This window comes from Dendropsophus ebraccatus, chromosome 15 (genome assembly GCF_027789765.1).
Source record: "Dendropsophus ebraccatus isolate aDenEbr1 chromosome 15, aDenEbr1.pat, whole genome shotgun sequence".
Classification (NCBI taxonomy): Eukaryota; Metazoa; Chordata; class Amphibia; order Anura; family Hylidae; genus Dendropsophus; species Dendropsophus ebraccatus.
The window spans coordinates 11,525,926-11,540,022 of record NC_091468.1 but is presented as its reverse complement, the minus strand read 5'-3'; the positions used below and the strand labels follow the sequence as shown (position 1 = coordinate 11,540,022).

Below are 14,097 nucleotides of genomic sequence, written 5' to 3'. Positions count from 1 at the left end.
GATATTGGTCTGTATATAGTGTGTATATAGAGTCATTATGTGGTGATCACACTATGGTGGTAATATTGGTCTGTATATGGTGTATATATGGAGTCATTATGTGGCGGTCAGTCTATAGCGGTAATATTGGTCTGTATATAGTGTGTATATAGAGTCATTATGCAGTGGTCACTCTATGGCAGTAATATTAGTCTGTATATAGGATCATTATGTGGTGGTCACTCTATGGCAGTAATATTGATCTGTATATAGTGTATACAGAGTCATTATGCGGTGGTCAGTCTATGGCGGTAATATTGGTCTGTATATAGTTTATATAGAGTTATTATGTGGTGGTCACTCTATGGCAGTAATATTGGTCTGTATATAGTTTATATAGAGTTATTATGTGGCGGTCACTCTATGGCAGTAATATTGGTCTGTATATAGTGTATACAGAGTCATTATGTGATGGTCAGTCTATAGTAGTAATATTGGTCTGTATATAGTGTATATAGAATCATTATGTTGCGGTCATGGTGTGGTGCTAATATTGGCATGTATATAGTGTCATTATGGGGCGGTCACTTTATGGTGGTCATATTGGCCTATACATAGTATGTTTTCATCAATAACGGTATGGAGGTAATATTTGGTCCTGATATAGTGATTTTTTTTATTTTATTTTTTAAAACCATGCATATAGATAGTTTTTGTGTTTACACCACTAGCGGCGGTGCTGACATGTAGCGGCGGTCCTGACATGTAGCGGCAGTCCCGGCATGTAGCGGCAGTCCCGGCATGTAACCTTCTGAATTGACTCAATGTGACTAAGGGCCATAATACACGGAGCGAAAATTGTCCTAACCTGGCCGATATCGCTCTGTGTATATAGAGACAACAGTAATCAAATGATCATTGTCTTTTGGCAAGTGTAAAAATCATTGTCTGCTGATTGTGCGTATAACATAATAAAGCTGGTACTTACCTGATCACGTTCCCCGGTGTCCTCAGGCCTTGTCTGTTTGTTACGGCCAGTGATTGGCTGAATGGCCGATCACTTCAGAGAGAGGACCAGAAGTGAAAGCTGGGACTGGGGGATCCCACAGACAAGGCCTGAGGACACCAGGGAATGTGGTCAGGTAGTATATATCTTCATTGTTCACTATATACAGCAAGGGCTGCACACACATCACTAATGAGATATATATATATATATATATATATATATAATCTCATCTGGCCCCATCCTCCCCATACACAGGAATGTTCGGCACAGCTGAGCGTTTCTGTGTTCTCTATAGGAGGGGTAAGCCATAGCCAGACAGATCTGATGACGGCTTGTCTCTCTGAGAACAAAGAGGTTGGATGTTGATTTTCCATCAAGCCCAACCCCATATGTCCACTGATATCATGTCAGAGGACTGTACAAAGAGCCCCATTCACCTTACACTGATGGCCGAACCCACCACGAGCAGCAGGTACCACCAAAAAGTGTATGGGAACCTTAAATTGCTGCTACAATATTTCAGCATTTGGGGCCCCACCTTCAACTTTGCCCAGGGCCACATTTAGTCTAAAACCGGCCCTGTCTGAGCTCAGAGCAAGAGAAGCTGCCAGAGGACAAACAGGCTGAGAGAAAGGGAGACGATCTTAGTGCAGTGCGACCCAGAGCAGGAAGGGGGTAACAGACACAGCCTGTGCCGTTACAACGAGGATAGGTACGTTTGCTTTATTATTTTCCTGCAGCCATCCTGCCTGCCTTTTTTCAATTTTGTGGGACTTAAAATCTTTACTTTTTCCTCCTCATCGCCTTAGGCTGGGTTCACACGTTTTTGCAATCTGTTTTTTTCAACCGTTTAGAGATACAATTGTATGCATCCATTTTTCCATTGACTTCCACTATAAATAAAACAGATCAAAAACGATCCGTTTTTTTTAACGGACACAAAAATGAGGTTGACTACGTTTTCATGTACGTTAAAAAAACGGATCCGTTTTTTTAATAATGGAAGTCAATGGAGGAACGGATAAAAACGGATGCACACAATTGCAGTTTTTCATCCGTTTTTTTGCAAAAAACAGATTGCAAAAACGTAGTGTGAACCCAACCTAAGAGCCATAACATTTGCCATCTACAAATTCTTGATTTATATAGTTTTTGTCCTGTTTTACTGGTTTGAAAAAAAGGTTTTCAATCACCCTATTCTGACTCTTATAACTTTTTATTTGGGGGCAGATGAGACTTTGATGATTTTTTGTGACCAAAAATGTTGGCATGTCTTACTGTTTCATTTATGCCACTCACCATGCAGTTTTACTCTGCTTAGAAGGTTCCGACATTTCATTGGGTGATTTTAATGTGGGGATTTTTTATTTTTAAGGAATGTGTATGCATTTCATAGATTAGTGATCTACTAGACAGCTTGTCTATAGCAGGCTGTGACAGTTCATTTGTCATGACAGACCTAGAGGCCTAGAGAAGGCCTTAGGCTGCAATGACAACTGACTTTCCATGCTCGCTTTGGGAGAAAGCCAAACCCTTGAACATATAATGATAAGTAATGTAATTGTAAATGTAATTGGAATCTGAGCTTACTCTAAGTTAGCTACTGGTTGCTGCTCAAAACTGATTATCCCTCTCCTGGCCTCCAGAGCCAAGACATACAGGACCAGTCAAACATTTGGACGCACTTTTTCATTCTAAGTTTTTTTTTGTCATTTATGTTATGCACATAGTAGATTGATATTGAAGACATGAAAGACATGAAGAACATATATGAAATAAAAGGGGTGATCCACTCAAACATAACTTTTCATATGGAAGAAATGTGTATGGGTTTGCTGTACCCTACTAAATGGAGTAAAAAGACCACTACGAGTGCACTACTGTCACTGCGTCCAGGGATTATGTAAAATGTATAACAGTAAGTAGGCTCTCAAGAAGTGGGAGTGATGGTTAAAATAAAAATGGATTCTATGAGATGAATAGTATATTATGTATTATATGGTTTTAATGTGCAACAGAAGATATGAGCAATAAAATTCATAAAATAAATAATCCTATTCAAAAACATATATTAAGAAACATATATGTCAAAAACATATAGTAGACCATATAGTCTGAGTATATAATTTCATATAAAGCCAATAAGCCTCCGTGTTGTAATGGGAGTCTATGGGAGGCTCGCGCGCCTCCTCTCTCCACGCTGAAGAATGAATATGTCCATTTTTCAGCATGGAGAGAGAAGGCGCGCAAGCCTCCCATAGACTCCCATTATGACACAGGGTAACTCTGGCGGAATTCCACCAGTTTTACTCCGTGTGCAATTCGCTGCAATATCCACAGCGGATCCCTGCCCTGTAAAGTCTATGGACAGACATACTCGCAGCGGGGCAGCACACTAATTGGCTGAGGGAGACGTGCACCCGGGAACCCCCAAGGCAAGCTGGATCGCTGAGCAGGTAATGTATATGCTCCGGCTGGCCGGGGGTTAACAGGGCGGTCTGGGCGAGTATGTCTGCCCATAGACTTTACAGGGCAGGGGTCCGCAGCGAGAAATCTGCGGATCGGTCATGTGTGAGGGCACCTTTACAGTAAAAAATGTGCGTCTGTGATGATGGTGGAACCTTCTTTCCTCTAGACGTAGAGGATGCCCCCTTGTCATGGTTACAGACCTAGGAGTAAAAAGACCACTACAAAGATCTCTGTACTGTCCATTCATATATTGGTACATTGTGATCAGATCGCCACTAAGACGTCTTTTTTCTAGTGTAAATAACCCCGAGCTTGATAACCTGTCCTGGTCCTGTAACCCTTAATGACCTTTGTCGCCTCCTCTGCTCCCGCTCCAGGTTAGCCATGTCCTTCTTATATATACAGTAGGTGTCCAGTGCTGTACACAGTATTCTATATGTAGTCTGACCAGCGATTTAGACAAGATAAGATAATCCTTTAATAGTCCCACCATGGGGAAATTCAGTGTGTTACAGCAGCATAGATATTACACATACAAAAAGCTAAAAAGGTAAAGTTAAAGGCATTACGATTAAAGTAGACAAAGAGAAGAAAAGGTAAAAAAGATACAATAAAATTATTAGACTATTTTAGTTCTTTTTGTGGAGTGATCTCTGCATAGGTCGGTGTTGGTTGTACAGCCTGACTACTGCAGGAAGGAAGGAAGGACTTCCGATATCGCTCCTTCTCGCACTTTGGGTTAATGAATCGGTCACTGATAGTACTGCCCAGTGCTATCATGGTCTCGTGCATAGGATGGGAGTCATTCTCCAGTATGGAGCTGACCACTGACAAAATCCTTCGCTCCCCCACCACCTGCACCGGTTTCAGGGGGCTGCCAAGGACAGAGCTGGCCCTTCTGATCAGCTTGTTCAGTTTGTTCCTATCGCTGGTAGATATGGCGCTGCCCCGGCAGGTCACTCCGAAGAAGATGGCTGATGCCACTACAGAGTTAAAGAGGGTCCTAAGAAGGTGCCCCCTGGACTCCAAAGACCCTCAGCCTCCTTAGCAGGTAGTGCCTGCTGTGGCCCTTTCTGTACACTGTGTCCATGTCATCAGCCCAGTCCAGCTTATTATTGAGGACCACACCCAGATATTTATACCTGTTCACTGTCTCAACGTCCCTTCCCTGGATGTCCACTGGACTTGGAGGAAAATTGCGCTTGCAGAAATCCACCACCATCTCCTTGGTCTTTCCAGCATTAATCCTCAGGTGGTTCCGCTGGCACCAATCAACAAAATCCCTGCTCACCTCTCTGTACTCCCTGTTGTCTTCACCTGTGATGAGGTCGACTATTGCAGAGTCATCAGAGGACTTTTGTAAGTAGCAGGTAGGTGAGTTGTACCTGAAGTCTGCAGTGTACAGTGTGAAGAGTCCCCGGCTCTCACATACTGAGGACCCCCGTATTACAGATGACAGTATCTGACACACAGTCCCTGGCTCTCACATACTGAGGACCCCCGTATTACAGATCACAGTATCTGACACACAGTTCCTGGCTCTTACATACTGAGGACCCCCGTATTACAGATGACAGTATCTGACACACAGTCCCTGGCTCTCACATACTGAGGACCCCCGTATTACAGATGACAGTATCTGACACACAGTCCCTGGCTCTTACATACTGAGGACCGTCGTATTACAGATGACAATATCTGACACACAGTCCCTGGCTCTCACATACTGAGGACCCCCGTATTACAGATGACACTATCTGACACAGTCCCTGGCTCTCACATACTGAGAACCCCCGTATTACAGATGACAGTATCTGACACAGTCCCTGGCTCTCACATACTGAGGACCGTCGTATTACAGATCACAGTATCTGACACAGTCCCTGGCTCTCACATACTGAGGACCCCCGTATTACAGATGACAGTATCTGACACACAGTCCCTGGCTCTCACATACTGAGGACCCCCGTATTACAGATGACAGTATCTGACACACAGTCCCTGGCTCTCACATACTGAGGACCCCCGTATTACAGATGACAGTATCTGACACACAGTCCCTGGCTCTCACATACTGAGGACCCCCGTATTACAGATCACAGTATCTGACACACAGTCCCTGGCTCTTACATACTAAGGACCGTCGTATTACAGATGACACTATCTGACACACAGTCCCTGGCTCTTACATACTGAGGACCGTCGTATTACAGATGACAATATCTGACACACAGTCCCTGGCTCTCACATACTGAGGACCGTCGTATTACAGATGACAGTATCTGACACACAGTCCCTGGCTCTCACATACTGAGGACCCCCGTATTACAGATGACAGTATCTGACACACAGTCCCTGGCTCTTACATACTGAGGACCGTCGTATTACAGATGACAATATCTGACACACAGTCCCTGGCTCTCACATACTGAGGACCCCCGTATTACAGATGACACTATCTGACACAGTCCCTGGCTCTCACATACTGAGGACCCCCGTATTACAGATGACAGTATCTGACACAGTCCCTGGCTCTCACATACTGAGGACCGTCGTATTACAGATCACAGTATCTGACACAGTCCCTGGCTCTCACATACTGAGGACCCCCGTATTACAGATGACAGTATCTGACACACAGTCCCTGGCTCTCACATACTGAGGACCCCCGTATTACAGATGACAGTATCTGACACACAGTCCCTGGCTCTCACATACTGAGGACCCCCGTATTACAGATGACAGTATCTGACACACAGTCCCTGGCTCTCACATACTGAGGACCCCCGTATTACAGATGACAGTATCTGACACACAGTCCCTGGCTCTCACATACTGGGGACCCCTGTATTACAGATGACACTATCTGACACACAGTCCCTGGCTCTCACATACTGAGGACCACCATATTACAGATGACACTATCTGACACAGTCCCTGGCTCTCGATTTGAGAGGTAGTCTAGGATCCAGTTTGAGAGATGGAGATTCACTCCAACAAAGGCCAGCTTGTTTCTCAGTAGCCTCGGCTGTATGGTGTTAAAAGCTCTGGAGAAATCGAAGAACATTATTCTCACAGTGTTCCCCAGTTTCTTCAGGTGAGAAAGGGCTCTGTGTAGAAGGTGGATGATGGCATCATTCACCCCATGATGAAGCAAACTGGAAAGGGTCCATGGCTGGGCTCACTAGCGGGCGGAGATGTGTGAGAACCAGTCTTTCCCCGGTAACCACTGATATATAGTGGTTATCCCCCGTGTACATAGTGACTTAATCCGGTATCCCCCCCCCCCTATATATAGTGACTTATGCCCCTGTATATAGTGAGTTATCCTCCTGTATATAGTGAGTTATCCCCAGTCTTTCCCTGGTAACCACCGGTATATAGTGCGTTATCCACCCTGTACATAGTGACTTATCCCCCTGTATATAGTGACTTATGCCCCTGTATATAGTAAGTTATCCTCCTGTATATAGTGAGTTATCCCCAGTAACCACCGGTATATAGTGCATTATCCCCCTTGTACATAGTGACTTATCCCCCTGTATATAGTGACTTATTCTGGTATGACACCCCCCCGCCCCCTCCCTGTATATAGTGACTTATGCCCCTGTATGTAGTGAGTTATCCTCCTGTATATAGTAAGTAATCCTCCTGTATATAGTGACTTATCCCCCTGAATATAGTAAGTTATCCTCCTGTATATAGTAAGTTATCCTCCTTTATATAGTGAGTTATCCCCGGTAACCACGTGTACATAGTGACTTATCCCCCGTGTAGGGTACAAACACACAGACCGTATATGCAGCAGATCTGGTGGTTCAGATTTGATGCTGTGTTCAGTTATTTAGATCTAATCTGATGCGTATCGCAGTAGTAAATAAGCTGCGTATACAGTGTGTGTGTTTGTACCCATATAGTGACTTATGCCGGTATCCCCCTGTATATAGTGACTTATGCCGGTATCCCCCCTGTATATAGTGACTTATGCCGGTATCCCCCCTGTATATAGTGACTTATGCCGGTATCCCCTGTATATAGTGACTTATGCCGGTATCCCCCCATCTATAGTGACTTATCCCTGGCATCCCCCTTGGTATATAGTGACTTATGCCGGTATCCCCCCTGTATATAGTGACTTATGCCGGTATCCCCCCTGTATATAGTGACTTATGTCGGTATCCCCCCCGTCTAAAGTGACTTATCCCTGGCATCCCCCTTTGTATATAGTGACTTATGTCGGTATCCCCCCTGTATATAGTGACTTATGCCGGTATCCCCCCTGTATATGGTGTCTTTCCCCGTTAGCCCCCCTGTATATAGTGACTTATGCCGGTATCCCCCCTGTCTTTCCCCGGTATATGGTGTCTTTCCCCGGTATCCCCCGGTATATGGTGTCTTCCCCCGGTATATGGTGTCTTCCCCTGGTATCCCCCGGTATATGGTGTCTTCCCCCGGTATATGGTGTCTTTCCCCGGTATCCCCCGGTATATGGTGTCTTCCCCGGTATCCTCCGGTATATGGTGTCTGTTCCCGGTATATGGTGTCTTTCCCCGGTATCCCCCGGTATATGGTGTCTTTCCCTGGTATATGGTGTCTTTTCCCAGTATCCCCCGGTATATGGTGTCTTTTCCCAGTATCCCCCGGTATATGGTGTCTTTTCCCAGTATCCCCCGGTATATGGTGTCTTTTCCCAGTATCCCCCGGTATATGGTGTCTTCCCCCGGTATCATCCTCCCGGAGCAGGCGGCCATGCTGCGGCGGTTGCCATGGAGACAGCGGCGGTGCGGCCCGGATGACGGGAGGTCCGGCCTGTGCTGGTGACGTCTCCCCCTTCTCCTCCCAGCACTGGATCCCGGAGATCCCGGAGCCGCCTGTCCCTCTCCTTCTCTCCGGTACACCGCGGCCCGGACATGCGGCCTGACCGCTGGCTGTGCAGGAGCGGAGCCTCCCCGGAGGAGTGACTCCCCGGCCGGGATCAGCCCGCACCGCCAGCCCGGGGATCGCAGGGTGGAGGCCGGAGGCCGCAGCTGTCATGGCCGGGAACTGCAACAACTTCAGCCCGGGCACCGGGGAGATCATCCAGCTGAATGTGGGGGGGACCAGGTACCGGGCATCACTATGGTTACCATGATTAACCCTTACACTGCTGCAGCCGCACCAGGGGCCCTATAGGACTGCCCGCATGCCTAGTATATAGTATATAGGGGCCCTATAGGACTGCCTGCATGCCTAGTATATAGTATATAGGGGCCCTATAGGACTGCCTGCATGCCTAGTATATAGTATATAGGGGCCCTATAGGACTGCCTGCATGCCTAGTATATAGTATATAGGGGCCCTATAGGACTGCCTGCATGCCTAGTATATAGTATATAGGGGCCCTATAGGACTGCCTGCATGCCTAGTATATAGTATATAGGGGCCCTATAGGACTGCCTGCATGCCTAGTATATAGGGGCCCTATAGGACTGCCTGCATGCCTAGTATATAGTATATAGGGGCCCTATAGGACTCCCTGCATGCCTAGTATATAGTATATAGGGGCCCTATAGGACTGCCTGCATGCCTAGTATATAGTATATAGGGGCCCTATAGGACTGCCTGCATGCCTAGTGTATATAGTATATAGGGGCCCTATAGGACTGCCTGCATGCCTAGTATATAGTATATAGGGGCCCTATAGGACTGCCTGCATGCCTAGTATATAGGGGCCCTATAGGACTGCCTGCATGCCTATTATATAGTATATAGGGGCCCTATAGGACTGCCTGCATGCCTATTATATAGTATATAGGGGCCCTATAGGACTGCCTGCATGCCTAGTGTATATAGTATATAGGGGCCCTATAGGACTGCCTGCATGCCTAGTATATAGTATATAGGGGCCCTATAGGACTGCCTGCATGCCTAGTATATAGGGGCCCTATAGGACTGCCTGCATGCCTAGTATATAGTATATAGGGGCCCTATAGGACTGCCTGCATGCCTAGTATATAGTATATAGGGGCCCTATAGGACTGCCTGCATGCCTAGTATATAGTATATAGGGGCCCTATAGGACTGCCTGCATGCCTAGTACATAGTATATAGGGGCCCTATAGGACTGCCTGCATGCCTAGTATATAGGGGCCCTATAGGACTGCCTGCATGCCTAGTATATAGTATATAGGGGCCCTATAGGACTGCCTGCATGCCTAGTATATAGTATATAGGGGCCCTATAGGACTGCCTGCATGCCTAGTATATAGTATATAGGGGCCCTATAGGACTGCCTGCATGCCTAGTATATAGTATATAGGGGCCCTATAGGACTGCCTGCATGCCTAGTATATAGTATATAGGGGCCCTATAGGACTGCCTGCATGCCTAGTATATAGTATATAGGGGCCCTATAGGACTGCCTGCATGCCTAGTATATAGTATATAGGGGCCCTATAGGACTGTCTGCATGCCTAGTATATAGGGGCCCTATAGGACTGCCTGCATGCCTAGTATATAGGGGCCCTATAGGACTGCCTGCATGCCTAGTATATAGGGGCCCTATAGGACTGCCTGCATGCCTAGTATATAGGGGCCCTATAGGACTGCCTGCATGCCTAGTATATAGGGGCCCTATAGGACTGCCTGCATGCCTAGTATATAGGGGCCCTATAGGGCTGTCTGCATGCCTAGTATATAGTATATAGGGGCCCCATAGGACTGCCTGCATGCCTAGTATATAGGGGCCCCATAGGACTGCCTGCATGCCTAGTATATAGGGGCCCCATAGGACTGCCTGCATGCCTAGTATATAGGGGCCCTATAGGACTGCCTGCATGCCTAGTATATAGTATATAGGGGCCCTATAGGACTGCCTGCATGCCTAGTATATAGTATATAGGGGCCCTATAGGACTGCCTGCATGCCTAGTATATAGTATATAGGGGCCCTATAGGACTGCCTGCATGCCTAGTATATAGTATATAGGGGCCCTATAGGACTGCCTGCATGCCTAGTATATAGTATATAGGGGCCCTATAGGACTGCCTGCATGCCTAGTATATAGTATATAGGGGCCCTATAGGACTGCCTGCATGCCTAGTATATAGTATATAGGGGCCCTATAGGACTGTCTGCATGCCTAGTATATAGGGGCCCTATAGGACTGCCTGCATGCCTAGTATATAGGGGCCCTATAGGACTGCCTGCATGCCTAGTATATAGGGGCCCTATAGGACTGCCTGCATGCCTAGTATATAGGGGCCCTATAGGACTGCCTGCATGCCTAGTATATAGGGGCCCTATAGGACTGCCTGCATGCCTAGTATATAGGGGCCCTATAGGGCTGTCTGCATGCCTAGTATATAGTATATAGGGGCCCTATAGGACTGCCTGCATGCCTAGTACATAGTATATAGGGGCCCTATAGGACTGCCTGCATGCCTAGTATATAGGGGCCCTATAGGACTGCCTGCATGCCTAGTATATAGTATATAGGGGCCCTATAGGACTGCCTGCATGCCTAGTATATAGTATATAGGGGCCCTATAGGACTGCCTGCATGCCTAGTATATAGTATATAGGGGCCCTATAGGACTGCCTGCATGCCTAGTATATAGTATATAGGGGCCCTATAGGACTGCCTGCATGCCTAGTATATAGTATATAGGGGCCCTATAGGACTGCCTGCATGCCTAGTATATAGTATATAGGGGCCCTATAGGACTGCCTGCATGCCTAGTATATAGTATATAGGGGCCCTATAGGACTGTCTGCATGCCTAGTATATAGGGGCCCTATAGGACTGCCTGCATGCCTAGTATATAGGGGCCCTATAGGACTGCCTGCATGCCTAGTATATAGGGGCCCTATAGGACTGCCTGCATGCCTAGTATATAGGGGCCCTATAGGACTGCCTGCATGCCTAGTATATAGGGGCCCTATAGGACTGCCTGCATGCCTAGTATATAGGGGCCCTATAGGGCTGTCTGCATGCCTAGTATATAGTATATAGGGGCCCCATAGGACTGCCTGCATGCCTAGTATATAGGGGCCCCATAGGACTGCCTGCATGCCTAGTATATAGGGGCCCCATAGGACTGCCTGCATGCCTAGTATATAGGGGCCCTATAGGACTGCCTGCATGCCTAGTATATAGGGGCCCTATAGGACTGCCTGCATGCCTAGTATATAGGGGCCCTATAGGACCGTCTGCATGCCTAGTATATAGTATATAGGGGGCGGGGCCCCATAGGACTGCCTGCATGCCTAGTATATAGGGGCCCTATAGGACTGCCTGCATGCCTAGTATATAGTATATAGGGGCCCCATAGGACTGCCTGCATGCCTAGTATATAGGGGCCCTATAGGACTGCCTGCATGCCTAGTATATAGTATATAGGGGCCCCATAGGACTGCCTGCATGCCTAGTATATAGGGGCCCTATAGGACTGCCTGCATGCCTAGTATATAGTATGTAGGGGCCCTACAGGACTGCCCGCATGCCTAGTATATAGTATATAGGGGCCCTATAAGACTGCTTGCATGTCTAGTATATAGTATATAGGGGCCCTATAGGACTGCCTGCATGCCTAGTATATAGGGGCCCTATAAGACTGCTTGCATGTCTAGTATATAGTATATAGGGGCCCTATAGGACTGCCTGCATGCCTAGTATATAGGGGCCCTATAGGACTGCCTGCATGCCTAGTATATAGGGGCCCTATAGGACTGTCTGCATGTCTAGTATATAGGGGCCCTATAGGACTGCCTGAGCCCTTTATTGGAGACTTGGGAGCCCATATCCTGGGGATCAGTAGGGGGGTAGCGGGAGAGATGGCTGTCAGCTAAACAGTCTTTTTGATGGTCTGTGTATGGCGGCCTTTGGTTATATGTGGGGAGAGACAAGTCTGTAATGTGTAACCCTTTCTCTCCTGTTCTCCAGGTTCAGCACATCGAGACAGACCCTTATGTGGATCCCGGACTCCTTCTTCTCTAGGTCGGTAATAACATCGCTTCTCACGTCTCCCCTAATTCTCAGCTCTCCACAGTGTGGATGGATCCGACCCCCCCCCCCCATCCTCTACATACCATGTCGTTTTCCTGAGTGCTTAGGCTGAGTTTACATGTAGCAGATACGCTGCAGATTATTTGTCCGTCTTGTTTCGCGACAGTAAATCCTCATGTAGCTGCAAAGAATAAAGAGTGCCTGTCATTAAAAATAACTTTTGACAGGTCATCAGCCATGTCAAAAGTTATTGATCACAGCGGGTGTCACTGCTGAGACCCGATGTGATCAAGAGGTATAGCCAAGTTGAGACCGCACCATCTACTCCCCCACTGTATCTCCATAACATCTAATTCTGACAATGTAAGTCTATGAGGCTGCGCTTAGTGATGGATTAGTGAGTAAGCGCCCTTTGCTTTCAACCTGGCTATATCTCGTGATCACAGCGGGTCTCAGCAAGGGACCCGCTGTGATCAATAACTATTGACCTACTAACTAACTAACTATTGACAGGTACTTTTAAAGGGCATAAAAGGAGAATATGTCAGCTCACCCTTGATAGCCACAATTAGCGCAGGTGTGTGTGTGGACCTCCTGGAAGTGAAGCGCGTTCTGGCTGTATTGCGGGCCGCAACCCGGAAAGTCCAATTGTGGTAGCTTTATTGGGACATCACAAAACAGAAAACGTGTTTTTATCTTTTATTTTTTTGTTTTCTGTTTTGTGATGTCCCAATAAAGCTACCAAAATTTTATTGAAGTCGTGGATGTACTTTTAAAGGGGTTGTCTGAGCAAAAGCAAAATATGTCCCGAGTTATATAAAAATATTAACCCTTTAAGGACTTGGCCAATTTTTGTTTTTTGCGTTTTCGGTTTTTCCACCTAGAGACCCACATGAGCCCTTATTTTTTGCGTCACTAATTGTACTTTGCAATGACATGTTGAATTTTTGCATAAAGTACACTGCGAAACCAGAAAAAAATTCAAAGTGTGGTGAAATTGGAAAAAAAAAACGCATTTCTTTTATTTGGGGGGATGGTGTATTTACGCCTTTCGCCCTGGGGTAAAACTGACTTGTTGTGCATGTTCCTCAAGTCGTTACGATTACAACGATATGTAACTTGTATAACTTTTACTGTATCTGATGGCCTGTAAAAAATTCAAACCATTGTTAACAAATATACGTTCCTTAAAATCGCTCTATTCCCAGGCTTATAGCGCTTTTATCCTTTGGTCTATGGGGCTGTGTCAGGTGTCATTTTTTGCGCCATGATGTGTTCTTTCTATCGGTACCTTGATTGCGCATATACGACTTTTTGATCGCTTTTTATTACATTTTTTCAGGATTTGATGCGACCAAAAATGCGCAATTTTGCACTTTGGGATTTTTTTGCGCTGACGCTGTTTACCATGCGAGATCAGTAATGTGATTAATTAATAGTTCGGGTGATTACGTACGCGGCGATAGCAAACGTGTTTATTTATTTACTTTTATTTAAAACCTGGGAAAAGGGGGGTGATTCAGACTTTTATTAGGGCAGGGGGCTCTTTACTAATAACAATACTTTTTTTTTTTTTTTACATATATGCTAGAAGCCCCCCTGGGGTTAGGGTTATTCCCCCTGGGGGACTTCTAGTATATACACTTTGATCTCT

The 14,097-nt window shown here is 46.3% G+C and overlaps 1 protein-coding gene across 1 annotated transcript in view; it reads left to right on the top strand.

Annotated features, from left to right (window-relative positions):
• The first annotated feature begins 8,213 nt into the window (after positions 1 to 8,213).
• KCTD3 (potassium channel tetramerization domain containing 3) overlaps positions 8,214 to 14,097 on the top strand; it is a 40,449-nt gene continuing 34,565 nt past the window's right edge. The window contains exons 1-2 of the mRNA XM_069954368.1: positions 8,214 to 8,560; positions 12,381 to 12,434. Of these exons, the coding sequence (XP_069810469.1) occupies positions 8,490 to 8,560; positions 12,381 to 12,434 (125 nt within the window). The 5' untranslated portion in view covers positions 8,214 to 8,489. The remainder of the gene's footprint in view (positions 8,561 to 12,380; positions 12,435 to 14,097) is intronic.